The 27,464-nt window shown below is 45.8% G+C and overlaps 2 protein-coding genes across 6 annotated transcripts; both read right to left on the bottom strand.

Moving 5' to 3' along the window:
* Positions 1-10,227: 10,227 nt before the first annotated feature.
* Positions 10,228-13,824, bottom strand: LOC132807985 (zinc finger protein 664-like). Of its 3 annotated transcripts, none has more exons than XM_060821873.1 (2): positions 13,699-13,824; positions 10,228-12,354 (listed from the first exon to the last, which is right to left on the bottom strand). In XM_060821873.1, the coding sequence occupies exon 2, from the start codon at positions 11,955-11,957 to the stop codon at positions 11,544-11,546; it is 414 nt and encodes a 137-aa protein (XP_060677856.1). In that variant the 5' UTR covers positions 11,958-12,354; positions 13,699-13,824; the 3' UTR covers positions 10,228-11,543. The 3 variants fall into 3 exon arrangements, with proteins under 3 accessions (XP_060677856.1, XP_060677857.1, XP_060677858.1); XM_060821874.1 differs by having other exon boundaries at positions 13,725-13,824; XM_060821875.1 differs by lacking the exon at positions 13,699-13,824 and adding an exon at positions 13,566-13,692.
* Positions 13,825-17,013: 3,189 nt separating this feature from the next.
* Positions 17,014-24,809, bottom strand: LOC132807986 (zinc finger protein 239-like). 3 transcript variants are annotated; one of them, XM_060821877.1, is made up of 2 exons: positions 24,729-24,809; positions 17,014-18,904 (listed from the first exon to the last, which is right to left on the bottom strand). In XM_060821877.1, exon 2 carries the CDS (start codon positions 18,508-18,510, stop codon positions 17,611-17,613), a length of 900 nt encoding a protein of 299 aa, XP_060677860.1. In that variant the 5' UTR covers positions 18,511-18,904; positions 24,729-24,809; the 3' UTR covers positions 17,014-17,610. The 3 variants fall into 3 exon arrangements, with proteins under 3 accessions (XP_060677860.1, XP_060677862.1, XP_060677861.1); XM_060821879.1 differs by lacking the exon at positions 24,729-24,809 and adding an exon at positions 20,066-20,095; XM_060821878.1 differs by lacking the exon at positions 24,729-24,809 and adding an exon at positions 19,816-19,937.
* Between the last annotated feature and the right edge of the window lie 2,655 nt (positions 24,810-27,464).

Genomic DNA, 27,464 nt, shown 5'->3' with positions numbered 1-27,464 from the left:
GGTGAAGATGTTGAGATCGAGGATAAAGTGGATGAGTTGTAGGATGGTGGTCAGAGATTGGCAATTGTTGGTGTTAAGTAATGAGGCTGTTGCCGTGATGCCGACATTGAGACTACTGGTCTGTGGGTGCTGAGTTTCTGTAAGAAATCTGTAGTGTCGTGACAGAAGCTAGGGGTTCCATGAATGATGGGTTTCAAGATGCCTTTGACATAGTTGGAGAGATTCTCACACAGTCCTATTGTCAGGGATGTGCAAGTTAGGATGGATTAGCCATGGGAAATACAGAGTAAGGGGGTAGGTATGGGTGGGATGCAAAATAGAGGGCCAGAATGGGCCGAACGACCTGCTTCCAAGTTGTCAGGATTCTATGACGCCCCCAACGAAGGAGAATTGTATCTGCATCTATCCTGTTAAACCCCTTTCAGAATTCTACTAGTTTGAATAAGATGACTTCTGGTTCATTGAGGTATACAGCACGGTCCAACCCCTTCATGCTGACCAGGATTCCCAAATTAAACTCGTCCCATTTGCCTGCATTTGGCCCATATCCCTCTAAACCTTTCTCTTCATGTACCCATCTAAATGTCATTTAAATGTTGTAGCTGTACCTGCATCTACCATATCCTCAGCAAATTCATTCCACATGCAAGCAACATTCTGTCAAAACGTTGCCTTTCAGGTTCCTTTTAAATCTCCCTCCTCTCACGTTAAAACAATATGCCCCCCAATTTTGAGCACCCCGACGTGAAGGAACAGCCCTTTGCTATAATCCTTACCTGCACGCATCAGATTTTATAAATCTCAATGAGGTCACCCCTAAATTTCCTGTGCTCCACCCTCTCCTTATAACTCAAACCCTCCAGTCCTGGTAACGTTCTGGTAAATCTTTACCGAACCCCCTCTAATAGAGTTCTTCCTATAACAGGGTCACCAGAACTGTACTCAGTATTCTAAAATGGCCTCACCAACATTCTGTACAACCTCAACATGATGTCTCAACTTGGAAACTCAACAGCGTGAACAATGAAGGCATTTGTGCGAAATGCCTTCTTAACCACCCAACCTACCAGTGATGCAACTTTCAAAGAACTGTGTACCTGAACTCCTACTCCTCCATGTCTCTCTGTTTTACAACATGACCCAGCAATCCCTCACTTTTATTCATAACACACACACAAACACCCCAACACTCCATCACACAAACTTTACCAAGCATGTGCACATGCTTGCATGCACTCTCCACACAAATCCACATGCATACAGAGTCTCTCATGCATGCGCACACAAACTCAGCTCTGTGGAGTGACTTTGTATTGGCAGAATTATATTTGCAGATTCATTCAATTTTGCTCAAAAAGCACACAATTTGCAGGCAGTCAATCCATGTAATTTTTATAAATTCCTATTTTGGAAATAGAACCACTCTGATTCAAGATTGGAATACTGACAGACTCAAGCACTTTTCATGGATTGTTTGAACTGAGATCCCACCTTTTTTTAAAATAAAACCTTATGTCATCTAGAGAACGTGACTTAAAAGAGAAGCGAGTCAAACAGTCAGGGCAGGCAGGGACAAGGTAGGACTAATAAATTAAACTGCATTTATTTTAATGCAAGGGGCCTAACAGGGAACGCAGATGAACTCCGGGCATGGTTAGGAACATGGGACTGGGATATCATAGCAATTACAGAAACATGGCTCAGGGATGGGCAGGACCAGCAGCTTAATGTTCCAGGATACAAGTGCTACAGGAAGGATAGGAGCAGAGGCAAGAGAGGAGGGGGGCGGTGGTAGGGGGTGGCATTTTTGATAAGGGATAGCATTACAGCTGTGCTGAGGGAGGATATTACCAGAAATATATCCAGGGAAGCTATTTGGGTGGAACTGAGAAATAAGAAAGGGATTATAACCTTATTGGGATTGTATTATAGACCCTCTAATAGTCAGAGGGAAATTGAGAAACAAACTTGTAAGCAGATCTTAGTTATGTGTAAGAAAAATAGGGTGGTAATAATAGGGGATTTTAACTTTCCAAACATAGACTGGGACTGCCATCGTGTTAAGTGTTTAGATGGAGAGGAATTTGTCAAGTGTGTACAAGACAATTTTCTGGTTCAGTATGCAGATGTACCTACTAGAGAAGGTGCAAAACTTGACTTACTCTTGGGAAATAAGGCAGGGTAGATGACTGAGGTGTTAGTGGGGGAGCACTTTGGAGCCAGCGACCATAATTCTATTGGATTTAAAATAATGATGGAAAAGGATCGACCAGGTTGTAAATTGGAGAAAGGCCAATTGTGACGGTATTAGGCAAGAACTTTTGAAAGCTGGTTGGGGGCAGATGTTCGCAGGTAAAGGGATGGCTGGAAAATGGGAAGCCTTCAGAAATGTGGTAAAGAGAATCCAGAGAGAGTATATTCCTGTTAGGGTGAAAGAAAGGCTGGTAGATATAAGGAATGCTAGATGACGAAAGAAATTGAGGGTTTGGTTAAGAAAAAGGAAGCATACGTTGTGTATAGTGAATCCTTAGAGTATAAAGGAAGTAGGAGTATACTTAAGTGGGAAATCAGGAGGGCAAAAAGTGGACATGAGGTAGCTTCGGCAAGTAGAATTAAGGAGAATCCAAAGAGTTTTTACATACATATTAAGGACAAAAGGGTAACTAGGGAGAGAATAGGGCCCCTCAAAGATCAGCAAGGCGGTCTTTGTGTGGAGCTGCAGAAAATGAGGGAGATACTAAATTAGTATTTTCCATCAGTATTTACTGTGGAAAAGGAAATGGAAGGTATAGATTGTAGGGAAATAGATGGTGACATCTTGCAAAATGTCCATATTACAGAGGAAGAAATGCTGCATGTCTTGAAACCACCTAACAGTGGATAAATTCCCAGGACCTGATCAGGTGTACCCTCAACTCTGTGGGAAGCTGGAGAAGTGATTGCTGGCCCTCTTGCTGAGATTTGTATCATTGATAGTCAACAGGTGAGGTGCTGGAAGACTGGAGGTTGGCTAACGTGTTGCCACTGTTTATGAAGGGTGGTAAGGACAAGCCAGCAAACTATAGACCAGTGAGCCTGACCTCTGAGGTGGGCAAGTTGTTGGAGGGAATCCTGAGGGACAGGATGTACATGTACTTGGAAAGGCAAGGACTGATTAGGGATAGTCAGATTGGGGTTTTTTGAGGAAGTAACAAAGAAGATTGATGAGGACAGAGTGGTAGATGTGATGTGTATGGAATTCAGTAAGGCATTCGACAAGGTTGCCCATGGGAGACTGATTAGCAAGGTTAGATCTCATGGAATACAGCGAGAACTAGCCATTTGGATACATAACTTTCTCAAAAGGTAGAAGACGGAGGGTGGTGGTGGAGGGTTGTTTTTCAGACTGGAGGCCTGTGACCAGTGGAGTGTCACAAGGATCAGTGCTGGGTCCTCTACTTTTTGTCGTTTACATAAATGGTTTGGATGTAACCATAAGAGGAACAGTTAGTAAGTTTGCAGATGCCTCCAAAATTGGGAGTGTAGTGTACAGCGGAAGAGGGTTACCTCCGATTACAATAGGATCTTGACCAGATGGGCCAATGGGCTGAGAAGTGGCAGATGTAGTTGAATTCAGATAAATCTGAGGTGCTGCATTTTGGGAAAGCAAATCTTAGTGGGACTAATACACTTCATTGTAAGGATCAACCAGGCAAAAGTGAGGACTGCAGATGCTGGAAACCAGAGTTTCGATCAGAGTGGTGCTGGAAAAGAGCTCTATTCCTGATGAAGGGCTTTTGCCCGAAATGTCGATTTTCCTGTTCCTTGGATGCTACCTGACCTGCTGTGCTTTTCCAGCACCACTCTGATCTAAAGACTTAATGGTAAGGTCCTAGGGAGTGTTGCTGAACAAAGAGACCTCGGAGTGCAGGTTCATAGCTCCTTGAAAGTGGAGTTGCAGGTAGATAGGATAGTGAAGAGAGCTTTTGGTATGCTTTCTTTTATTGGTCAGAGTATTGAGTACAGGAGTTTGAGGTCATGTTGCGGCTGTACAGGACATTGGTAGGGCATTGTTGGAATATTGTGTGCAATTCTGGTCTCCTTCCTATCGGGAAGATGTTGTGAAACTTGAAAGGGTTCAGAAAAGATTTACAAGGATGTTGCCAAAGTTGGAGGATTTGAGCTATGGGGAGAGGCTGAACAGGCTGGGGCTGTTTTCCCTGGAGAGTCGGAGGTTGAGGGGTGACCTCATAAGAGGTTGACAAATTTATGAGGGGCATGGATAGGGTAAATAGACTAAGTCTTTTCCCTGGGGTCAGGGTGTCCAAATCTAGAGGGCATAGGTTTAGGGTGAGAGGGGAAAGATATAAAAGAGACCTAAGGGGCAACTTTTTGACTCAGAGGGTGGTGCATGTATGGAATGAGCTGCCAGAGGAAGTGGTGGAGGCTGGTACAATTGCAACATTTAAGAGGCATTTGGATGGATACATGAATAGGAAGGGTTTGGTGGGATACGGGCCAGGTGCTGGCAAGTGGGACTTGATTTGGTTAGGATATCTGGTCGCTGTGGACAAGTTGGACCGAAGGGTCTGTTTCCATGCTGTACATCCCTATGACTCTATGTTCTGGGATTTACATATTAATGATCTGAAACCTGCAACCCGTTTTAAAAGAGGAAAGACTGAATAGCAACCTTAGGTTGTTCAATATATCCTATCAGTTGCATGACACTGTGATCTTTTGCTATAAAATCTGTCTTATGCTCATGCACCACAGCTCCCCGATGAAGGAGCAGTGCTCAAAAAGCTAGTGCTTCCAAATAAACCTGTTGGACTGTAACCTGGTGTTGTGTGATTTTTAACTTTACCCACCCCAGTCCAATACCGGCACCTCCACAACATTTTTAGTGAACACAGCCCACACCTCCTGGTGCTGCCAGGAAACATTACAATGCTGATGAAGCGAAGCACTCTGCACTCCTGAAAAACTTAGAATTTCAAATAATACTAGCTACTCATTCACTGCTTCTGCTGATACATGACATTGGAAACTCTGTGCAAGGAGGCTGAAAGAAAGGAGCAGCTTTAAAACAAATCCTCTTGGAGTTCAAAGCTTTCAATGAGAGTCTAAGCCAGTTGATAAGTTCAGGTAACCTTTCTTGCGAACCAACTTTGTTACAGCTTCAAATCCCCTCAGCAAAAAGGCACAGAAAAGATAGCTGTTTTTAATCAGCTCAAGGTCAAAGCTCACACACTCCCCATTCCACTTTCTTTACTATTGGTCGCCACCGAGTTGTCCCTTTGTAATCGGATCCTTGGTACAGCCGTAACCCGGAGGAGGTGTTGCCTCATTCAGCAATTTCACCCCATACACTGCATCTAAGTCAGTTTCTTCCCACTCGTTTGCCCAAATGGGACAGTGTTGAGTCATCCATATTGCTGTGGGTTGGCAGGGCACAGGCAAGGGTAAAGCCCTTACCGCACTCTGAGCAGCTGAAGGCCTCTCCCTGGCGTGGACCCACTGGTGCCTCAGCAGAACGCATAACTCACTGAAGGCCTTCCCACACTCTGTGCAGAGGAACAGCCTTTCCTGCAGTCTCCACACTTCCATGGTTTGTCCATAGGGCAGGATTCCTCTGGTTTCTCCATGGCCAAAGCTGTAGCCGCACACAAGTGAGTGAGTGTATAGCAACTTCGTGCCATGAATTCCTCTTTCCGGGCTGTTTCAGGTTCCACACTCCAAGGTCATGTTGCGGCTGTACAGGACATTGGTTAGGCCACTGTTGGAATATTGCATGCAGTTCTGGTCTCCTTCCTATCGGGAAGATGTTGTGAAACTTGAAAGGATCCAGAGAAGATTTACAAGGGTTGGAGGATTTGAGCTATGGGGAGAGGCTGAACAGGCTGGGGCTGTTTTCCCTGGAGCATCGGAGGTTGAGGGGTGACCTTATAGAGGTTTACAAAATCATGAGGGGCATGGATAGAATTAATAGACAGTCTTTTCCTTGGGGTTGGGGAGTCCAAAACTAGAGGGTGTAGGTTTAGGGTGAGAGGGGAAGGATATAAACGAGACCTAAGGGGCAACCTTTTCACACAGGGTGGTACGTGTATGGAATGAACTGCCAGAGGAAGTGGTGGAGGCTGATATAATTGTAACATTTAAAAGGCATTTGGATGAATAGGAAAGGTTTGGAGGGATATGGGCCAGTGCTGGTAGGTGGGACTCGATTGTGTTGAGATATCCGGTCAGCATGGGCGGGTTGGACTGAAGGGTCTGTTTCCATGCTGTACATCTGTCTCTTATGATAATTGGTAAACAAGTTAAGTCATAAAGGTTAGGTCATCTTTATCCTGAGATACAAAGGACTTGCAGCTTGCAGAATGTGGTTAGTACTTTCTCATCGGTCTACTTCTGCATTCTAATGGTTTTAGTAGTTATTTATACAGCTATAGACACAAACAGCAGCTCGTCACGTAGCAATGCAGAAGCAATCTTGTGCAGCTCCTTCAGCCATTTTATCCTACCTTCCAGAGGCCCCATATCCTCTCACTCTCCCTCCATTCTCACTTTGTTGAACCTAATCCCATCTCATCCTGAAGTGTCTGGTTCATGCTGATTAACAGGTGTCACAAAGCTAGTACCTTTTTTTCCTGAAAGATGTTCCTTGGCTCAAGGAGACTGTGTCTTTGATTTTTTTTTCCCCAGAGGGATAATAAACTGGGTCAATCTCCGATCAGTCTGCTTTGGTACAGAGATGAAAAGGATTTTAAGATGCCTTTTGTTTATATGTAAACTGATGAGATTTCAGGCCAAAGTGGTCATATTTTAGAAGTGGCCTGTATATTTAAAAAAAAGGGGGCGTAGTCAGCTCTTGAGCTGAGCAGTTTTAGTTCATCTTGAACTGGTTGGAAGCTGTGTGGCATTGCTCTCTCGCGCGCTCTCTACTTCAATCTGTAGGCATGTGTTCTATTTATACTGATTTTCAGATTGAGTTTGCTTATTGGGACTGTTGTATATATTCAAACAGCATAATTACTTTCTAGTTGGATAGGCTGACCTCTGTAGGTGTTCTTTATTCTGATCTTTGTGTTTAATGATGTAATTTTATGAATAATTCTCCGTTTTAAAATCTAGTCATCAACCAAGCAAACTTATTCCAGGTAATTTTTACTGTACACTTACCAAAACAAATTGCAAAGTCATGGTGTGGGGCTGCCTGCTTAAGAATGTTTTGCATGGTCTGGTTTAGTCCATAACACAGGCCCACACACAGGGAGATCTAATTGAAACATACCGAACACTGAATGGCCTGGGCAGAGTGGACGTTGGAAGATGCTTCCACTGACAGAAGAGACTAGGAACCGAGGCCACAGCCTTCGAGTAAAGGGAAGACCTCTTAGAACAGAGATAAGGAGGAACCTTTCAGCCAGAGAGTGGCGAATCTATTGAATTCATTGCCACCGATGGCTGTGCAGGCCAGGTCACTGAGGATATTTAAGACCGAGATAGATAGGCTCTCCAGTATCAAGGGGATCGAGAGTTACGGGGAGAAAGCGGGAGAATGGGATTGAGAAACTTATCAGCCATGATTGAATGGTATGAAGATACCTGATGGCTGAATAACCTAATTTTGTGCTCCAATGTTTCATGGTCTCTTGCTGTCCTTAGACTCATGAGGGTGAGAATTGGGAGCAGGATGCCATTTGGTCTTTCGGGCCTGCACCAGCATTGAACAGATCATAACTGGATATGAATATACCTGCATAGGTAGATATGCTGGGACATTTTTCACTGCAGCACAGGAGGTTGAGAGGTGACCTTAGTTTATAAAGTCAAGAAGGGATATTGATGAGGTGCGTGGCAGATGCTGTTTCCTTCGGGTGGGGGTTTCAGGATTAGGGAGTACATTTTTAAGGTGAGAGGAGAAAGATTTAAAAAAAAAAGACATGAAGAGTACTTTTTTCTTTTGATTCCACACACAAACCACTCTCTTTCAATGTCCTGAGGAAATGGTGGATGCAGGAATAGTGATAACATTTAAAAGACATTTGGATAAGTGCATTAATAGGAAAGGTTTGAAGGGATATAGGCCAAACTAGATGGGATTAGTTTAGTTTGTGAATATAGTCAGCATGAATTAATTGGACTGAAGGGTCTGTTTCTGTTCTGTATTACTCTGCAACTGTTCTGTACTGGTCTTCAAAACTTTTTTTTTAATTTCCCCCATCACCATCCACTTTGTTGTTCAAAAATCAGATGAACTCAGCCTTGAATATATTCAATGACCCCCTAACTGCAGGAAGACATTCCTACTTCTGAACTCAACTCCACTTGCTAATATACCACTTGCCTTGCTGAATGCTTGTTTCACCTCTCTGACAATTGGCATTGACTAGTGTAGAAGGACGCTGAGCCTCCTTTGTACATCCACACATCATTCCTGTTGAAGGGCCCATGTCTGAAACGTCGACTCTCCTGGTCCTCGGATACTGTCTGACCTGCTGTGCTTTTCCAGCGCCACACTTTGACTCTTAATGTCTAGCATCTACAGTCCTCACTTCCTTCACATCCCAATGTGTCACTTTTAAACAATGCAACTCCTTTCTGATTTTTATTCCACATTAAAGGCTACATTATCACATTGTGGTAATGCAATTGCCATGTGTTTGCCAACTGAGAACAGACCTGGACCAACGTTTCCATAGTCCGTCCTGCATTCACTCCCTTTCCTTTCACTTGCTGTAAGTCAATAATTGAAGCCCAGAATGCAAAACAAGAAATGGAAATGAGAGTGTGTACCTCACAGATATTGGACAGAGGAATGAAGTTGCAGTCTGGGGTCGCAGCTCAACCATTCAGAGATGAGCGGCTTCCAAAGCTCATGGTCCGACTTCCGCATTCAGAGAATGGGGAGCTCTGACTGGCAGGAGGTCCAGTCTCTTTCCGATCCTCCAGGGCGCTCTATTGGTCCATCAAAAGAAGGTCGCAAACCGTTTGTGCGGAAATCTAGGAGTATACGCAGATTTTTGCTGACACCGAAGAGCATAAGCAGTCCTTTGCTGCCTCTGACTCTTGTTCGACATAGTTGGAACCTATATCACAAGACTAGGAATACACCACTCACCCATTACAGCCTATACCTAACTGCACATATTTCAGTGCAGATTCAGAAAAGTGCCTGCAGCTTTTTAATAAAATTGAAGATGCTTTAATGATGTTTCTGAATATATCACTTTGGGCTATTCTTCATTTTAAAGATCAGCCATTTCTCATGCACCCCCATCTCTCATATAGACTCATCAACATCCATTCTCTCTCTTTCTCTTTAGAAAGTCTTGATACAGCAATCAAAGAAGTCTTGAGCCACGAGAAATAACAGGTACTGGGGGGAAAAGGGAAAGAGAATGGTTGGGGGTCTAGAGAGAGAAAATTGACAGGGGTTGGGGGGACAGGAAGAGAATGGTCAGCGGGCAGCGACAGCACAAATCCCACCTTTCCCAGGACCTCAGCAGTTACTTCTCAATATACACATGGCCATGGCAGCAGAATCATATAATCCCTGCAGGCTATTTGGCCCATCTAATTCACAGGAGAAAGTGAGGTCTGCAGATGCTGGAGATCAGAGCTGAAAATATGTTGAATTCCTGATGAAGGGCTTATGCCCAAAACATTGAATTTCTTGTTCCTTGGATACTGCCTGACCTGCTGCACTTTTCCGGCAACACATTTTCAGCCATCTAATTCACACCAAACTTCCAAACAGCATCCCACCAGACCAACTCACCTACCATATAGCTCTGCAGCTCCCCATGGCTTACCCACCCTAAACTGCAGATTGTTGGACTGTGGGTAGAAACCGCAGCACCCAGAGCTAAACCATGCACAAAGTCCACACAGACAGTCCCCAAAGGCTGGAATCAAACCCAGGTCCCTGGCGATGTGAGGCAGCAGCACTAGCCACAGAGTCACTGTGCTGCCCATAGCTTTGGGGTTCTGCTTTGTCTTTGTAGCTTCTGACTGGCTGTCTCCTCCTGACATTGTTGGACCACACCCACTGCAGCCTCCCTTTCCCACTTCTCCAGCCCTAAGCATGTTGGTTCCTGAATCCTGGTGCCATCTGGCCTCCTGCTGCCAACTGCAGAGAACAGAGACGATTGTCACTATTCTGTCCCTTACCGTCACCTTTCTCTCCTCCCCCCCCCCCCCCAACTTTGTTCTTCCTCCCACCACCCAGCCAGTTAACTTCTCCCCCCCTGCAGCCCTCTCTCAAATCCCCTTTACCTGCGTGATTCACACTCACACCCACCTGATCCTGTCCACTGACCCAATGAGAAGGCTCTGTCTGGAGATGAATGACCATTACCCGGAATAAAATGCTGGTTAACTTTTCCCCCTGATGTGTATGCAGCCTGGCTTCCAGCTCCAATTCTGAGCCGAAGGTCCTCCAGCATGTGTTTGCTCTCATCCAGAGCCTCCCACCTTCTGCAAAACAAAAGACAAGTCCCACCCTGTACTGTCCAATGCGTGTTGTGTAACTGCTCAATTGTTTTTAGTGGCTGAGCAGAGGCTGATAGCCAAGTTCGGAACCCATGAGGATGGTCTCAACAGGGACTTTGGGTGACCCCACTACATTATACACACTCTCTCTCACACAGTCACACAGACCCTCTCATATACACATGGTCTCTCAGACACACACATACAAACACACCCCACTCACACCCATGCACACGCCTTCTCAGAGGCTTATACTCCATCACACAGACAAACTTTACCAAGCATGCACACATGCAAACACATACACATGGGTCTATGGGGTGAATTTACATTTGCAGATACATTCAATGTGCACTTTCTGAGCAGAAATCGGCAGGTAGTCAATCCATGTATTATTTTCTAAATTCCTACTTTGGTAATAGAACCAGTCTGATTCAAGATTCGGATACAGACACACTCAAACTTCACACCTTTCATACATTGTGAGAGCTGAGCTGTCACCTATTTTTATAAAACCTTAAGTCATCTCGAGACTGTGACTTAAAAAGTGCTCTGGGATTTATACATTAATGAATCAAAACCTGCAACCCATTCTAAAAGATGAAAGACTTAACAGCAATCCAGGTTTTTTTCAATATATACTTTCTGTTCTATGACACTGATCTTTCGCTATAAATTCTGTGTCTTATGATCCTGCTCCACAGCTACCCGATGAAGGAGCAGCGCTCTGAAAGCTAGTGCGTCCAAATAAACCTATTGGACTATAACCTGGTGCTTTTTAACTTAACTATGATTTTTAATTTTACCCACCCCAGTCCAACACCGGCTCCTCCACATCGTTTTTAGTGAACACGGCCCACACCCTTTACTGCTGCCAGTAAACTTTACAATGCTGATGAAATGGTGCAGTAGCTGATGAAATGGTGCAGTACCTGCACTCCTGAAAAATTTACAATTTTTAACAATAGTAGCTACTCATTCACTGCTCCATCTGATACACAACATTGGAAACTTAGTGCAGGAGGCTGAAAGAAATGAGCAGCTTTAAAACAAAAACCATTTGGAGCTCAAAGCTGGTGCTTCAGCAGGTCAGAGGATTTGCTGAAGGCCTTCCCGCAGTTGGGACAGCTGAAGGGCCTTTCCCCTGTATGGACCCGCCGGTGGGTCAGCAGGGCAGAGGAATCACCGAAGGCCTGCCCGCAGTCAGGGCAGGAGAATGGCCTCTCCCCTGTGTGGACCCGCTGGTGCTTCAGCAGGTCGGAGGAATTGCTGAAGGCCTTCCCACACTCTGAGCAGCTGAAGGGCCTCTCCCCCGCCCGGACCCGCTTGCGGGTCAACAGAGTGGTGGAATTGCTGAAGGCCTTGCCGCACTCGGGGCAGCTGAATGGCCTCTCCCCAGTGTGGCTGCGCCGATAAGTCTCCAGGACAGACGGGGCATGAAAGCCTTTCCCACAATTATCACACTTCCATGGTTTCTCCATGGCTGAAGCTTCAGCTGTACACAAATATGTGTACAACCCCCTTCCCGCTGTGAATTCCTGTTTTCAGCCATATAGCTGTTACACACTCCACGCTCAGTGCGCTGCGACACTAGGGTCTCTCATCTAGTCGCACTGATGCTGAAATAGTACTCAAACAAGAACCAAAAAGCTTGTTTCCTTCTCACAGAATCATAGTTGAAAATTGTTGCGGTCCTGATGGATTGGGTGACTGTCAGACATTGATGTCAAAGTGAGGACTGCAGTCGCTGGAGAGTCAGAGTCAAAAAGTGCAGCGCTGGAAAGGCACAGCAGGTCAGGCAGCATCCGAGGAGCAGGAGAGTCAATGTTTCCGGCATAACACTTACACCTGTTCATTTTGAAACTTCTGTCTTCAGATCTGCAAAAAGAAATTATAAAATTCATCACTGTCAGTGCAGGGTAGAAATTCAGAACAAGCAATTCTACTTTCTGCAGAATATTCTTTTCTTATTCCACAAAATTGAAAACACCATCCCACTCTGTCTCCCCCTCTGTTCTCACTCCGCTCTAACTAATTCTTACGGGGCAACCAACAAGGTGACTTTGTCACTGTATGAGTTCAAAATTAGTATGAAAGAAGTCTTCGATAAGTTGTTGGCACTGAGAAGATGACAAGGCACTGGGACTCAATGAAATGTATCCAAGGATCTTGAAGAAAAGGACGACAGAAATTGTGGGAGCACTCACCATAATTCAACAGTCTTCCATGGAATTGGAGGAAGTGACTGGAAAACTGCAAACATTATAGCCTTATTTAAGGAAGGTTGTAAAGATATACTCAGCAATTATAGGGCAGCCAGTTTAAATTTGGTGGAAAAGCAGAAATAGTTATTCTGGTCAAAATTAGTAGTCACATGGAGAAAGGTGGATTGATTAGGAAGAGTCAGCGTGGGATTGCTGAAGGGAACATTGCATTTCACTAACATGATGGTGTTTTTTGCAAAGTTACAGGCTTGACGAGGATAACACTTCAGCTCTCCTCTTTGTTATCTATCCTGGCTGTCCTAGGGAGTCTGGTACCCCTCCAGCCTTGACGTTAGGCTGAATTTGAGGGGTTTAAAGCACCAAAGTGTGACTTCAAATTACTTGGCTGCACGGGGGTCTCAGTTTTGCTATCGTATCTCTCCCATAAAGGCTGACAGAACAGGCTGTGTACAGGAGTCTGCTGGGCACCACCTTCATTCATCAAAAGGGAAAGAGCTAATGATTCAGCACCTCAGTAAATCTTGAGGCAGTCTTGGCTCCTATGCACATGTTGGGATGCATGTAAGGAGATGTTTATATTTTGCTTCTGTACTGAGAATTCATAAATTGAAGCCAGTGTACATTTTTAAAATATTCAAGATTAAAAGAGGAGATCAATATTATACAACAATCCAACAACCCCGTCCCAAGACAACATGTGCCTGACCCTCACAAAGCTGGCGGCCGGTTGCCCGGGCAACCCGAGAGCTCCTTCGCCGGTGAAGTAAACACTGGGCCTGTGGGGCTTTTATTCGCGGCCTGCGGCCTCCCCCTAGGAGTTTATAAACTCCCCAGTCTCCCTCCTCCCGCGGTTCCCAATCCTACCCTGTCTCACTGTCTCCTCTCCCCGGGGGCAGGAGCCAGGTCTTGGCGCTCGGACCTGGCGACCTCCCCGGGATGTTTCTGAAACCTGGTCCTGTTCTGAAGAAGGATCCCCGGACCCGAAACACGTCCTCACATTTCTCTCAACACGAGCTGCCGGACCTGCTCAGCTTTTCCAGCGGTTTCTGTTCTTGTTCCTTCAGCCGCCGGCGCCATTCCTCTCCCACACTCAGTAACACTGTCTTTGTCCCATTGCACATGCGCCAACTGACAGAGGGAGGGCGTCCCACCTGGTGACGTCATCACCCGCCGAGGGGGCGCGGTTGGAGGAATCCTCCAAGAATTCGGAGACAATGGGGGCGGGGCGATCGTTTTTCCCGCCCCCAGCCACTTGAAAGGTGGGTTTCTTTAAAGTTTGAATGTAGTTTTCTTTCAATTTTCAGAAATGTTATTCCAGACCTCTGGAAGGCTGAAGCATTGAGAAACTTGCAAACATAAACAAAAGGATACGAATAAAATTCATAAAAATAGCTAAGGCAAATTACGAAATAATTCCAGCACAAAATATCAAACAGAATAGCAAGAGCTTCTATTGGTGTGCTGAAGGGAACAAAATCGCTGAAACCGCTGAGTTAATAGGGGAACACTGAACTAGCAGAGCTGCTAAATCAAAACTTTCATCAGCTTTCACATTGGAGGACAGCAATACTATCCTTATTGGAACAGGCAAGTCAGAGGCTGTAGAAAGGGTAGAACTTAAACAATCAACGTTGACATGTACACTATCAGGATTGAGGGCGGACAGGTCCCCTGAGCCTAATGGCCCACATTCTAATGTACTAAAGCAAGTGGCGGTAGAGATAGTGGCTTCGTTAGTTACAATATTCCAAAATTCCTTGGACATAAGAAAGATTAATTGACTTTATTTAAGACTGAGATGGGTAGATTCTTGATTGTCAAGGTGATCAATGGTTACGGGGAGAAAGCGCCAGACAGGAGTTGACTTCAGCCGTGATTGGATGATGGAGCAGACTTGCTGGGCTGAATGGCCTCATTTCTGCTCTGATATCTTATGATTCCACTGGAGTGGAAAAATGCTAATGTAACACCTGTATTCAAAAAGGGAGCGAGGCAATATGTGAGAAATTGCAGACCAGTTAGTTCAACATGTGTTGATGGGAAGTTGTTAGGATCAATTATCAAGGAAGCAATATCAGGATGTTTGGAAAGTCAAAACTCTTCAGATAGCTCCTTTCAAACTACTACCGTTAAGAAGGTCAAGAGCAGCAGTTACATGGCAGACCATTACCTGCAAGTTCTCTTCAAAGACACTCACCGTTGGAGCAGCACACACATTTCAACACACGGAGATTACAAAGATAAAGATGGGAGAAACCATTGGAGAGATTTGAAGACTAAAATGAGAATTTTAAAATTTGGTTGTTGCTTGAATGGGCACTAGTACAGGTCAGTGGTCACATGAGCCATAGAGGAATGAGAATTGTTGCTATGAAACAAGAGCAAAGTCTGAGATGATTTCAAGTTTCCAGAAGGGCAAATGCGTAAAATTATTGATTGCAGCATTGAAGTAGTCCAGCCTGGAGGTAAGGAAGAGACAAAAGATGATTCCAGCAGCAGCAGCTACTTTGAGAATGGGACTGGCTCGAATAAGATGACAGAGGCGGATACAGGAGGCTTTGTGCTGGCACAGGTCAGAAGCTCCTCTCAGAATCCAATGTAGCAAGTTATGAACACAGAAACAGACCCTTATCCGAGGATGGATGCGGTGTCCCTACATTGGACAGGCAGAAAACTAGCCACTAGGATATATGAACATCAACTAGCCACAAAAAGACATCACCCACTATCCCTAGTATCCTTACATATACATGAGGAAGGACACCTTCAGACAATAGCGAGGCTGTGATTAACAAGAAGACTAGACTCCTACTGGTCCTGCAGTACTCATCATTGGTCCATCAAAACAATGTAGTGCCGTTTTTGCGGACAGCTACAAGCATGCACGGTTTTTTTTTGCTGACACCGAGGAGCACGCGTAGTAGACTCTGTGGAGATGGGGTTACTGACAGTTTCTCACTGTCCAAAGGCCAATGTGAGAAAAAAAGATCGAGCCACAATGACCACCAACACACTCCCGCCCCGCCACACCCACCCTTCCCCCCCCCCCCCCCCGAGCTTGACATCTTAACATGTGCGCCTTGCTATTTTTGCTAATCACTTTACTCCACCTCTCATGATTTTATATATCTCATTAAGGTCACCCCTCAACCTCCTCTGCTCTAGTGAAAGAAGTCTCAGCCTCTCCTTATAACTCAAACCCTCCAGTCCTGGCAAATCTTTTCCGAACCCTCTCCAATAGTATTCTTCCTATAACAGGACAAACTGTACTCAGTACTCCAATAGTGGCCTCACCATCATCCTGTATAACCTCAACATTATGTCCCAACTCCTATACTCAATGGTGTGAACAATGAAGGCAAGTGTGCTAAATGCCTTCTTAGCCACCCAGTCTACCAATGGTGCAACTTTCAAACTACGATGTACCTGAACACTCCCAGATCTCTCTGTTCCACAATACAACCCAGGGCTCTCCCATTAACTGTACAAGTCCTGCACTGCTTTGTTTTAGCAAAATGCAAACTCTCACTTTTATCCATACCTCTCAAACACACACTGTCAGACATACACACACCCCAACACTCTCAACTCCTGAGGCTTATACTCCAACACACCCACACTTTACGAAGCATGGTACGCGCACTCTGATGCACAAGGTCACATGCATGCATACACAGATATATATAAAATCTATGGGGTGAATTTGCATTTGCAGAATTACATTTGCAGATACATGCAATTTTGCTCAAAAAGCACATAATTTGCAGACAGTTAATGCAGGCAGCCAATCCATGTAGTATTTTATAAATTCCTACTTTAGAAATGATACCACTCTGATTCAAGATTGGGATACAGACAGACTCAAACCTCACATCTGACATGCATTGTCTGAGCTGAGAAGTCACCTATTTTTATAAAACCTTATGTCATCATGAGATTGTAACTTAAAAGAAATTCTGGAATTTATACATTAAGGAAACCTGCAACCCATTCGAAAAGATGAAAGACTTAACAGCAATCTATGTTTGTTCAATATAGCCTATCAGTTGCATGACTCTGTGATCCTTTCCTATAAAATCTGTGTGTTATGATCCTGCTCCACAGCTACCTGATGATGGAGCAGCGCTCCGAAAGCTAGTGCTTTCAAATAAATGTGTTGGACTATAACCTGGTGTTGCGTGATTTTTAACTTTATCCACCCCAGTCCAAGACCGGCTCCTCAAAACAGTTTCTAGCGAACGCATCCCACACCTCCCAGTGCTGCCAGTAAACGTTACAATGCTGATGAAATGATACAGTACCTGCACTCCTGAAAAATTTACAATTTTTAATGATACAAGCTCCTCATTCACTGCTCCATCTGATACACAACATTGGAAACTTAGTGAAGCTGAAAGAAATGAGCAGCTTTAAAACAAAAATCACTTGGAGCTCACAGCTTTCAATGTGAGTCTGAGCCCGATGGTAAGTTCAGGTAACCTTTATTGTGACCCAAGTTTGTTACAGCTTCAGATCCCCTCAGCAAAATGGCATAGAAAAAAGTAACTGATATGTTTTTAAACAGCTCAAGGTCAAAACCCACACACTTCCTCCCACGTTCTTTACTATTGGTCAGCACCTAGTTATCCCTTTGTAACTGGAAAAAGTGAGGACTGCAGATGCTGGAGACCAGAGCTGAAAACATGTTGCTGGAAAAGCGCAACAGTTCAGGCAGCATCCAAGGAGCAGGAGAGTCGACATTTCGGACATGAGTCCTTCTTCAGGAATTCCTGAGTTTTGGTTTTCTTCACCACCAAAAATGGTTTCATCGTTAAATACAGAACTCCAGGTTTCTGACCGAATTCCAATTCCGCCATCTTCCGTGGCAGGATTTGCCGGAACTCGGTTGTGAGTCCAGTTGATAATGGCACTAGGCCATCGTTCCTTCAAACCCCTGCGATGACAAATGAACTCGCTGGTGCCTCCGCAGGAGGGAGGAGCAGGTAAAGGCCTTCCTGCACTTGAGGCAACTGAAGGGCCTCTCCCCCGTGTGAACCCGCCGGTGGGTCTGAAGATTAGAGGAATCGCTGAAGGCCTTCCTGCACTTGGGACAACTGAAGGGTCTCTCCCCCGTGTGGACCCGCCGGTGGGTCTGGAGATTAGAGGAATCGCTAAAGCCCTTCCCGCACTCGGGGCACCTGAAAGGCCACTCCCCGGTATGGACTAGCTGATGCCTCAGCAGGGCAGAGGAATCGCTGAAAGCTTTCCAGCACTCGGGGCAGCTGAAGGGCCTCTCCCCGGCATGGAGCAGCTGGTGCTTCCGCAAGGTGCCCACTTGACTGAATCTCTTCCCACACTCGGGACAGCTGAAGGGCCTCTCCCGCGTGTGGACACGCCGGTGGATCAGAAGGTGGGAGGAATTGCTGAAGGCCTTCCCGCATTCTGGGCAGGGGAATGGCCTCTCTCCAGTGTGGACCCGCTGGTGAGTCAGCAGGATGGAGGCCCGGGTAAAGCCCTTCCCACACTCAGGGCACCTGAATGGCCTCTCCCCCGTATGGCGCCGCTGGTGCCTCAGCATGGAGGAAGCCTGGGTAAAACCCTTCCTGCACTCGGGGCAGGAGAATGGCCTCTCCCCCGTGTGGACCTGCTGGTGCCTCAGCAGGGTGGAGGCCTGGGTAAAACCCTTTCTGCACTCTGTGCAGGAGAATGGCCTCTCCCTGGTGTGACTGCGCTGATGAATCTCCAGGGCAGACGGGACACGGAAGCCTTTTCCACAGTCGCCACACTTCCACGGTTTCTCCACAGGGCGAGATTCCTCGGGATTCTCCATGGCCAAAGCTTCACCTGCACACAAACATGTGTATAGCCCCTCCCCGCCGTGAATTCCTCGTTCCAGGCCGTATCACTCATCCATGCTCCACACTCAGTGCGGTTCAACAGTCGGGTCTCTCATCCAGTCCCACTGATGCTGAAAATGTACTGAAACAGGAACCAAAAAGCTTTGCTCCTTCTCACAGAATCTAAGTTGAAAATTGCTGAGGTCCTGATGGATTGAGTGACTGTCAGATATTGATGTCAAAGCAAGGATTGCAGATGCTGTACAGTGAGTCGAGAAGTGTGCTGGAAAAGCACATCAGGTCAGGCAGCATCTGAGGAGCAGGAGTGTTGATGTTTTGGGCAGAAGTCCTTCATTTGTTGATTTGAAACTTCTATCTTCAAATACTCTGTGAAAAGAGATTATAAATGTCATCACTGTCAGTCCAGAGTAGAAACTCAGAACAAGCAATTCTACTTTCTGCAGAATATTATTTTCTTTTACTATTCCACAAAATTGAAAGCACCATCCCACTCTCTCCCTCTGTTCTCACTCCATTCTAACTAATTCTCCTGAAGGTACTGATTCAGGATCTTACAGGGGCAGAGAAGCAAAAATATCAAGACTGACATCTCTCTGAAGTTTGGATGACTCCACCTGAAAGCTAATATCTTCCACGACATTGGGATGCTGCTGAGAGCGAGCAGGTCTAATTTTGGGAAGCAAACAAAAATGTTAATTCAGGGTTAACCCGCCATGCAGCTTCTTGAGGAACAACCAGACACGAAATGGTTAACGCCCTCAGGAAGAGGGGAACAAAATGAGACATCAAGGCATTAACACTGACACCAGAGAGAAACTGAACATACAGATGTGGCAAACATTAGTGGCAAGCCAGAGTCATAGAGATATACAGCACAGAAACAGACCCTTCAGCCAAACTCTTCCAGATATCCTAAATTAATTGAGTTGCATTTGCCAGCACTTGGCCCATAAGCCTCTGAACCCTTTCTATTCATACACCCATCCAGATGTCTTTTACATGCTGGAATTGTACCAACCTCCATCACTTCCTCTAGCAACTCATTCCAAACATGCACCAGACTCTGTGTGAAAAATTTGCCCCTTCTTATGCTTTTAAATGTCCACCCCACCCACCCTCACCCTAAACCTTGGTACTATCTAGTCCTGGACTCCCCGTCCCAGGTAAAAGACCTCGTCTATTTACCCGATCCACATCACTGATGATTTTAAGGTCACCCCTCAGACTCTGCCGCACTAGGGAAAACAACCCCATCCTATACTTCCATCTTCACTCACCCGAGCAATTAAGATTCACACTTGAGTTTGCTCCCTCCCTGGATTCACTCCAGTTGCTCAAGTGAACAAAGGTCCCTCCCTTCTCTCTCTTGCCCCCAGGATGAAGAGTTGCCCAGACGGAAAGAGTTTCACTCTGAAACTGACAGGGCCACTTCCGCGTTGTGACATCAATAGTGATTCACAAGGACGGACCCAGGCCAACACTCAGCCCCCGCACTGCACCGGCTCCGGACGCCGGCGTGGGACTGACCTGCATTACGCCTGCTCCGGAGGGACGACAGCATCCGGCTGACCCTTACTGCGCCTGCTCCGGATGGACAGCATCCGGCTGGCCCTCACTGCGCCTACTCCAGACAGCCGGCGTCCGGCTGACCCTCACTGCGCCTGCTCCGGACGGACGGCATCCGGCTGGCCCTCACTGCGCCTACTCCAGACGGCCAGCGTCCGGCTGACCCTTACTGCGCCTGCTCCGGATGGACAGCATCCGGCTGGCCCTCACTGCGCCTACTCCAGACAGCCGGCGTCCGGCTGACCCTCACTGCGCCTGCTCCGGACGGACGGCATCCGGCTGGCCCTCACTGCGCCTACTCCAGACGGCCAGCGTCCGGCTGACTCTTACTGCGCCTGCTCCGGATGGACAGCATCCGGCTGGCCCTCACTGCGCCTACTCCAGACAGCCGGCGTCCGGCTGACCCTCACTGCGCCTACTGCGGTCGGACGGCATCTGGCTGGCCCTCACTGCGCCTGCTGCGGTCGGTGTCAGACTGACCCGCATTCCGCCCGCTCCAGACGGCCGCCGCAGGACCTGCGCTGCCCTGCACAGTTGGGAAAATCTCTTCCCTTCAACAAATCCCCATAGTGTGGAAGCAAGCAATTCGGCCCAACGAGTCCACACCCATTCCTCTACATTCACCCTCTGACTAATCCACCCGAACCGGAGGGCAGAACTAGAAGGCATAGGTTTAGGGTGAGAGGGGAAAGATATAAAAGAGACCTAAGGGCAACCTTTTCACAAAGAGGGTGGTATGTGTACGGAATGAGCTGCAAGAGGAAGAGGTGGAGGCTAGTACAATTGCAACTTTTGAAAGGGATCTGGATGGAATATATGAATAGCAAGGGTTTGGAGGGATATGGGCTGGCTGTGGGAAGGTGGGACTAGATAGGTTGGGATATCTAGTCAGCATGGACAAGTTGGATCGCAGGGTTAGTTTCTGTGCTGTACATCTCTATGACTCTATTTCAGCTCAGACAATACATGAAAGGTGTGAGATCAGAGCCTGTCTATCCTAACCTTGAGTCAGGCTGGTTCTATTTTCAAAGTTGAATTTACATAATACTACATGTATTGATTGCCTGGAGATTGTTCATTTTAGGAGCAAAATAGAATGTATCGGCAAATATAATGCTGCAAACACAAATTCACTGCCATGGACTTGTGTCTACACACACACGCACGAGAGAAATAAAAAGTCTATTTCTGTGCTGCATATCACACAGACATTGAGATAACAGATGCTTTATTTCTGTGGTTACAAATGTTGTTGTAATTTATAGCTGGGTACTAATAGTATATGTAAGGGACAGAATTCCTCAAAATAGGGCACTATAAGAAACCTGGGAGAACCCTATTCTGGTTTACTTATTAGTGAAAAACATTAAGCACAAGTATCTATTTATTTCTAATTTTGTTTCGTTTTTCTTGTTTGATTCCCTGCTCTGACAACACTGTATCTGAATGGTTGACAGGTTGAGATGGTGGGTTGGGTCTCAATTGACTTCAATGTTTTGTTGTTCCAAATGGTGTAAAATGGGTGTCAAAGCTTCAGCAGAAATCCAGCAGAGCTGACAGACCGACATCTTATTCTTAGCGAACAGGGAGATCAACAGAGGAGAGAGAAATCAGGACCTGAAATCTGAGCTGACACCAGACTACCCTGGGATCAATGCTTTGATTAGCAGTGCCAACCCTCGACCTTTACCTAGCTTCCCATTTGACTAACCCCTCAATATTAAGGATACAATCCTTGTCATCCTGAAGCTGGGTTAGCCATGGGAAATGCAGGGTTATAGTTCCATAGTAATAAAAGCAGGAGTAGGCCATTTGTCCTGTCAGGCCTACTCTGCCATTCATTAAGATCATGGCTGATCGGTTCACCATCGCTATTCCTCCTCCCTGCATTGTCAAAGCTACCCTTAATTCACCAACCATGCAATAACCCATCCAACTGTGTCTTGAATATACTGAAGTGGCCTCTACTGCTTCACTGGGCAGAGAATTCCATAGATTTGCTACTCTCCAGGAAAAATAGTTCCTCCTCATCTTTGTTTGAAAGCTACTCCCCCTAATCTTGAGGTCTAGTCTCACCCAACAGCAACGAATTCCCACTTTCCACCAAAATCTGGGATAGACAGACTCACTCAGTTGTTTGCTCTTAAATGAAAGATTTCACTGTTACAACTTCTGCTCCCAGTCAGGGCAAAACATCTTTGACAGCTGCTCTGAAAGTCCAGTCTTCACAACCACACTTGTGAATCATTCTTCTCTCACCTCAAATATGCACCGTCTAGTTTTGGACCGCACCATCCTGGGGAAAAGATCTTGGGTATTCACCCTATTCATGCCCGTTACAAACGTCAATAAGGTCACCCCTCAGTCTCTGATGCTCCAGGGAAAATATCCCTGGCCTATTCTGCCTCTCCCAGTAGGTCAAACCCTCCAACTCTGGCAACAGCCTTGTAAATCTTTTCAAACCTCTTTCAAAGTTTCACAACATCTTTCCTATATCAAGGAGACCAGAATTGAATGCAGTGTTCCAAAAGTGGCCCAACCAATTTCGTGTACAGCGGCCACATGAACACCCAACTCCCATACTCAATGTTCTGACCAATAAAGGAAAGCATACCAAACGCCTTCTTTACTATCCTAGCTACCCAAGACTCCACTTTCAAGGAATTATGAACCTGCACTCCAAGGTCTTTGTTCAGCAACACTCCCCTTAACTGTGTCAGTTCTGCCTGGATTGCTTGACCAAAATGCAACTCCTCACATTTGTCAGAATTAAACTCCATCTCCCACTCCTCGGCCCAATGACCCATCTGCTCAATTCCCATTTATAGCAAACTCTCTTTCCTCTCTTATTGCCTCGAAGCTGAAAATCTCCATCCCACACACTCCCTCCATTCTCACTTTGCTGAACCTAATTCCTGCTGCATCTCATCCTGAAGGATCTGGTTCATGCTGATACACAGACCCACACTCTAATTGAAACATACAGAATACTGAATGGCCTGGACAGACTGGACATTGGGAAGATGTTTCCATTGGTAGGAGAGACAAGAACCTGAAGGCACAGCCTTAGAGTAAAGGGAAGGCCTTTTGGAACAGAGATAAGGAGAAACTTCTTCAACCAGAAAGTGGTGAATCTTTGGAATTCATTGTCACAGCAGCTTGTAAAGGACAGGTCATTGAGAATATTTAAGATGGAGGTAGACAGGTTCTTGAGTATCAAGGGGATCAAGGGTTATGGGGAGAAAGCGGGAGAATGGGGCTGAGAAACTTATCAGCTGCGATTGTGTGCTATCAGCAGAATGGTCTAATATCAGCTCCTATGTCTTATGGTCTCTTGCTGTCCTGGACACAGAGGGTGAGAATTGGAGCAGGACTAGGACATTTGGTCTTTCTAGCCTGAACCAGTATTGCACCGATCATAACTGGATATGAAAATACCTACATTTTGGTGGATAGGCTGGGACATTTTTCAGTGGAATATAGGAGGTTAAGAGGTGACCTTACTGAGGTTGATTAAATCATGACCGATATAGCTAACGTGAATGGCAGGTGTCCTTTCCCTTGGGTGGGTGTTTCAAGATGAGGGAGCAAATTTTGAAGGAGAGAGGAGAAAGATTTGAAAGACATGAGGGACACTATTTTTCATTTTACACAGAGAGTGGTTCATGTGTGGAATGAATGTTCAGAGGAAGTGGTGGATGCAGGTGCAGTTATAGCATTTAAAGGACATTTGGATAAGTATCTGAATAGGAAAGATTCAGAGGATATGGACCAAATACTGGCGGGTGGGACTAGTTTAGTTTGAGAACATAGTCAGCATGGACTAGTTGGACTGAAGGGTCTGTTTCTGTGCTGCCTGACACTGTAACAGTTCTATACTGGTCTTGAAACCATTTTCTTGACATTCCCCATAAACATCCATTTCATTGTTGTTCAAAATATCAGATGAACTCAGCAGTGAATACGTTCAATGACCCCCTAACTGCAGGAAGACATCCCCACTTCTGAACTCAATTCCTCTTGCTAATATACCACTTGCCTTGCTGATTGCTTGCTGCACCTGTCTGACAACTGGCAGTGACTGGTGCAGAAGGACACTGAGGTCCCATTGTACATCTACACATCATCCTTCATGAAGGGCTTGTGCCCAAAACATCAACTCTCATGCTGCCTGACCAGCTGTACTTTTCCGATGCCACACTGCGACTCTGATCTTCAGATTCTGCAATCCTCACCTTCTCCACATCCCAATGTATTACATTTAAAAACGCACCTCTTTTCTGCTTTTTTTTGCCACAACAAAGGCTATAGCTTCACATTGAGGTACTGCATTTGCCATGTGTTTGCCAACTGTGACACTGACCTTGTCCAACATTTCCAGAGTCTGTCTGCACCCCAGAGAATCACTCCCTTTCCTTTCAGCTGCTGCAAATCAACACTACATGAACAGGGATATCGGCTGGGTGCTGGCAAGCAGGACTAGATTAGGTTGCAATATCTGGCCGACATGGACGAGTTGGACCGAAGGGTCTGTTTCCGTACTGTCCATCTCTATGACTATAATTGAACACCAAAATGAAAACTAAATGGAAAAGGGGGTGAGAAAAGAAAGTGCTGTACTCACAGACGTTAGACAGAAGGAAGTTACAGTCTGGAGTGAAGCTCAATCTTCACAGCAGCGACAAAACCTTATGCTCCTCCTTCTGCATTCAGACAATCAGGGTGCTCTAACTGGCAGGAGGACCAATCTCCATCCGGTCCTCCAGGCTTTACCATTGGTCTATCTACAGGAAGTCGCGTGCAGATCTTCGGACTTCGAGGAGCATGCGTACTACTTTGCTGACACGGGTGAGCATGCGCTTTCCTCGCTGACACCTCGGAACATGCGCAGTGTGCGCTTTGGTGACCACTGTTACTGACAGATGTAAAGAATCGAAAGGCCAAAAGGAGAAAAAAACGGCTGGAGCCACAATTTTATTTTTCCCGGTGGCTCGACGTTTTATTCTTTTTGCATTTTGTCTGGCTGCTCAACTTTTGTAAGTCTTTTCACCAGGGCAGATGAAGTTGTAAACTAGAGGGCATCGGTTTAAGGTGAGGGGAGAAAGATTTAAAATGGTCCGAAGAGGCAACTTTTTCGCACAGAGGGTGGTGTGTGTACGGAATGAACTGCCAGGCGAAGTGGTGGAGGCTGGTGCATTTACAATGTTTAATAGGAGTCTGAATAGGAAGGGTTTAGAGGGATGTGTTAAGTTCGGATATGGCTAGATCAGTTAAATTCCCTACAGTGTGGAAACAGGCCCTTCAGCCCAACCAGTCCACACCAACCCTCCGAAGAGTAACCCACCCAGACCCATTTCTCTCTGACTAATGCACCTAACACAATGGGCAATTTAACATGGACAATTAACCTGACATGCACATTCTTGTTCTGTGGGAGGAAACCGGAGCACTCTGAGGAAACCCACGCAGACACGGAGAACGTGCAAATTCCACACTGACAGTCACCCGAGGCTGGAATCGAACATGGAACTTTGGTGCTGTGAAGCAGCAGTGCTAACTACTGAGCCACCGTGCTGTCATTCAAGTAAATTTCTCCTCGGGGGAGGACGGACAATCAAGAGTCAACCATACTGCTATGGGTCTGAAGTCACATGTAGGCCAGACTGGGTAAAGAATGCAGCTAGGACAACTGAGTGAATCCTTTCCCACAATGGCAATTTCCTTCCCTAAAAAGGATATGAGTGAATCAGATGTCTTTTACCCCAACTAATTCAAAAGATTACATTAGTTTTGGTTCCTTCATATGTAAATCCCACAACTTTTCGAAAGTTACATTCTCAAGATAGCTCTAACAATCGGTGCCATCTCAGCTCAGATAATGCATTGAAAGTATGAGGTTAAAGTCTGTGTTCCAATATTTCTATCCTACCCATGCCCCTTATTTTATAATCCCCTATAATGTCACCCCTCAGCTTCCGACGATCCAGGGAAAACAGCCCCAGACTTTTCGGCCTCTCAATATAGCTCAAATCCTCCAACCTTGGGAACATCCTTGTAAATCTTTTCTGAATCATTTCAAGTTTTATAACATTCTTCCAATAGGAAGGAGACCAGAATTGTCCACAATATTCCAAAAGTGGCCTAACCAAAGTCCTGTACAGCCGCAACACGACCTCCCAACTCTTATAGTGAATGCTCTGACCAAAAAAGGAAGGCATACCAAACATGTTCTTCATTATCTTATCTACCTGTTTCAAAGGGAGACTCCCTCCGGGCAACATCTGGGAACAAAGCATTGTCTCCCTCTTTCCATTCCTTATCCGGGGGCGGTGGGGCGGGGGGGGGGGGGGGGCGGGGTATGGACTCGCCCACACTGGGGAAGCAACATCAGTATTCACCCTATCCATACCACTCATGATTTTTTTAAACCTCTATAAGGTCACCCCTCAACTTCTGAGGCTTCAAAGAAAACCAGTCCCAGCCGATTCATCCTCTCTCTTTACCTCAAACCCTTCAACCCTGGCAACTTTTTCTGAATCGTTTAAGTGTTAAATCCTTCCCAAAGCAGAGAGACTGGAGCTGAACATAGTATTCCAGAAATAGCCTCAATTATTTGGGATATCTGGTCAGCATGGACGTGTTGGTCTGAAAGGTCTGTTTCTGTGCAGTGGAGTTTTATGGCTCTATGGTCGGGACATAACCCATGTCTACATTCCCCCCTCCATCCTGCCACTTGTTGTGTGGTTCAAACCATGGATCTCAGTTGGTCACCAGACTCTGACAATGTCCAAATACCTTGAGGCATTTCTCACATAAGCTACCAGGATTGTAGCCGCAGTAAGAAACTTTATTTTTCCTAATTTTAATTGTCCAACCTTCAGCACTGGAAGAGCTCTCTCTTTTACTCATGTAATCATCCTGACAGTCTCACTGGGAAGGGAGAAAGTGGAGCCAATTTTATACGGGGCAGATTTCGTCACAGACTCAGAGGAGGCGAGGACTGCAGATACTAGAAATTCAGGGTCAAAATATATGGCACTGGAATGTAATGTAGGGCTTATGCTCGAAACATCAACTCTCCTGCCCCTCGGATGCTGCCTGACCTGCTGTACTTCTTATAGTGCCACACCTTCCAACTCAGATTTCTTCAAAGAGTCAAACATTTCAGGTATATACTTCCTGATGTCACTGCATGTCCCAAATTGTTAAGAGCCTCTTAATAGATGCTCAACTGACCAGTAAATGTGTGCTATCTTGAATACTAATGCAAGTCACACCTACATAAAGAATTTCAAAACTCTCTACTCAGTGTGGCTGAAGAGGTGTCTCAGCAGATGGGATGACCGACTGAAGGCCTTCC

Source organism: Hemiscyllium ocellatum (genome assembly GCF_020745735.1).
Source record: "Hemiscyllium ocellatum isolate sHemOce1 chromosome 27 unlocalized genomic scaffold, sHemOce1.pat.X.cur. SUPER_27_unloc_29, whole genome shotgun sequence".
NCBI lineage: Eukaryota > Metazoa > Chordata > Chondrichthyes > Orectolobiformes > Hemiscylliidae > Hemiscyllium > Hemiscyllium ocellatum.
The sequence above is the reverse complement of the archived record's forward strand: the minus strand, read 5'-3'. Positions and strand labels throughout refer to the sequence as shown.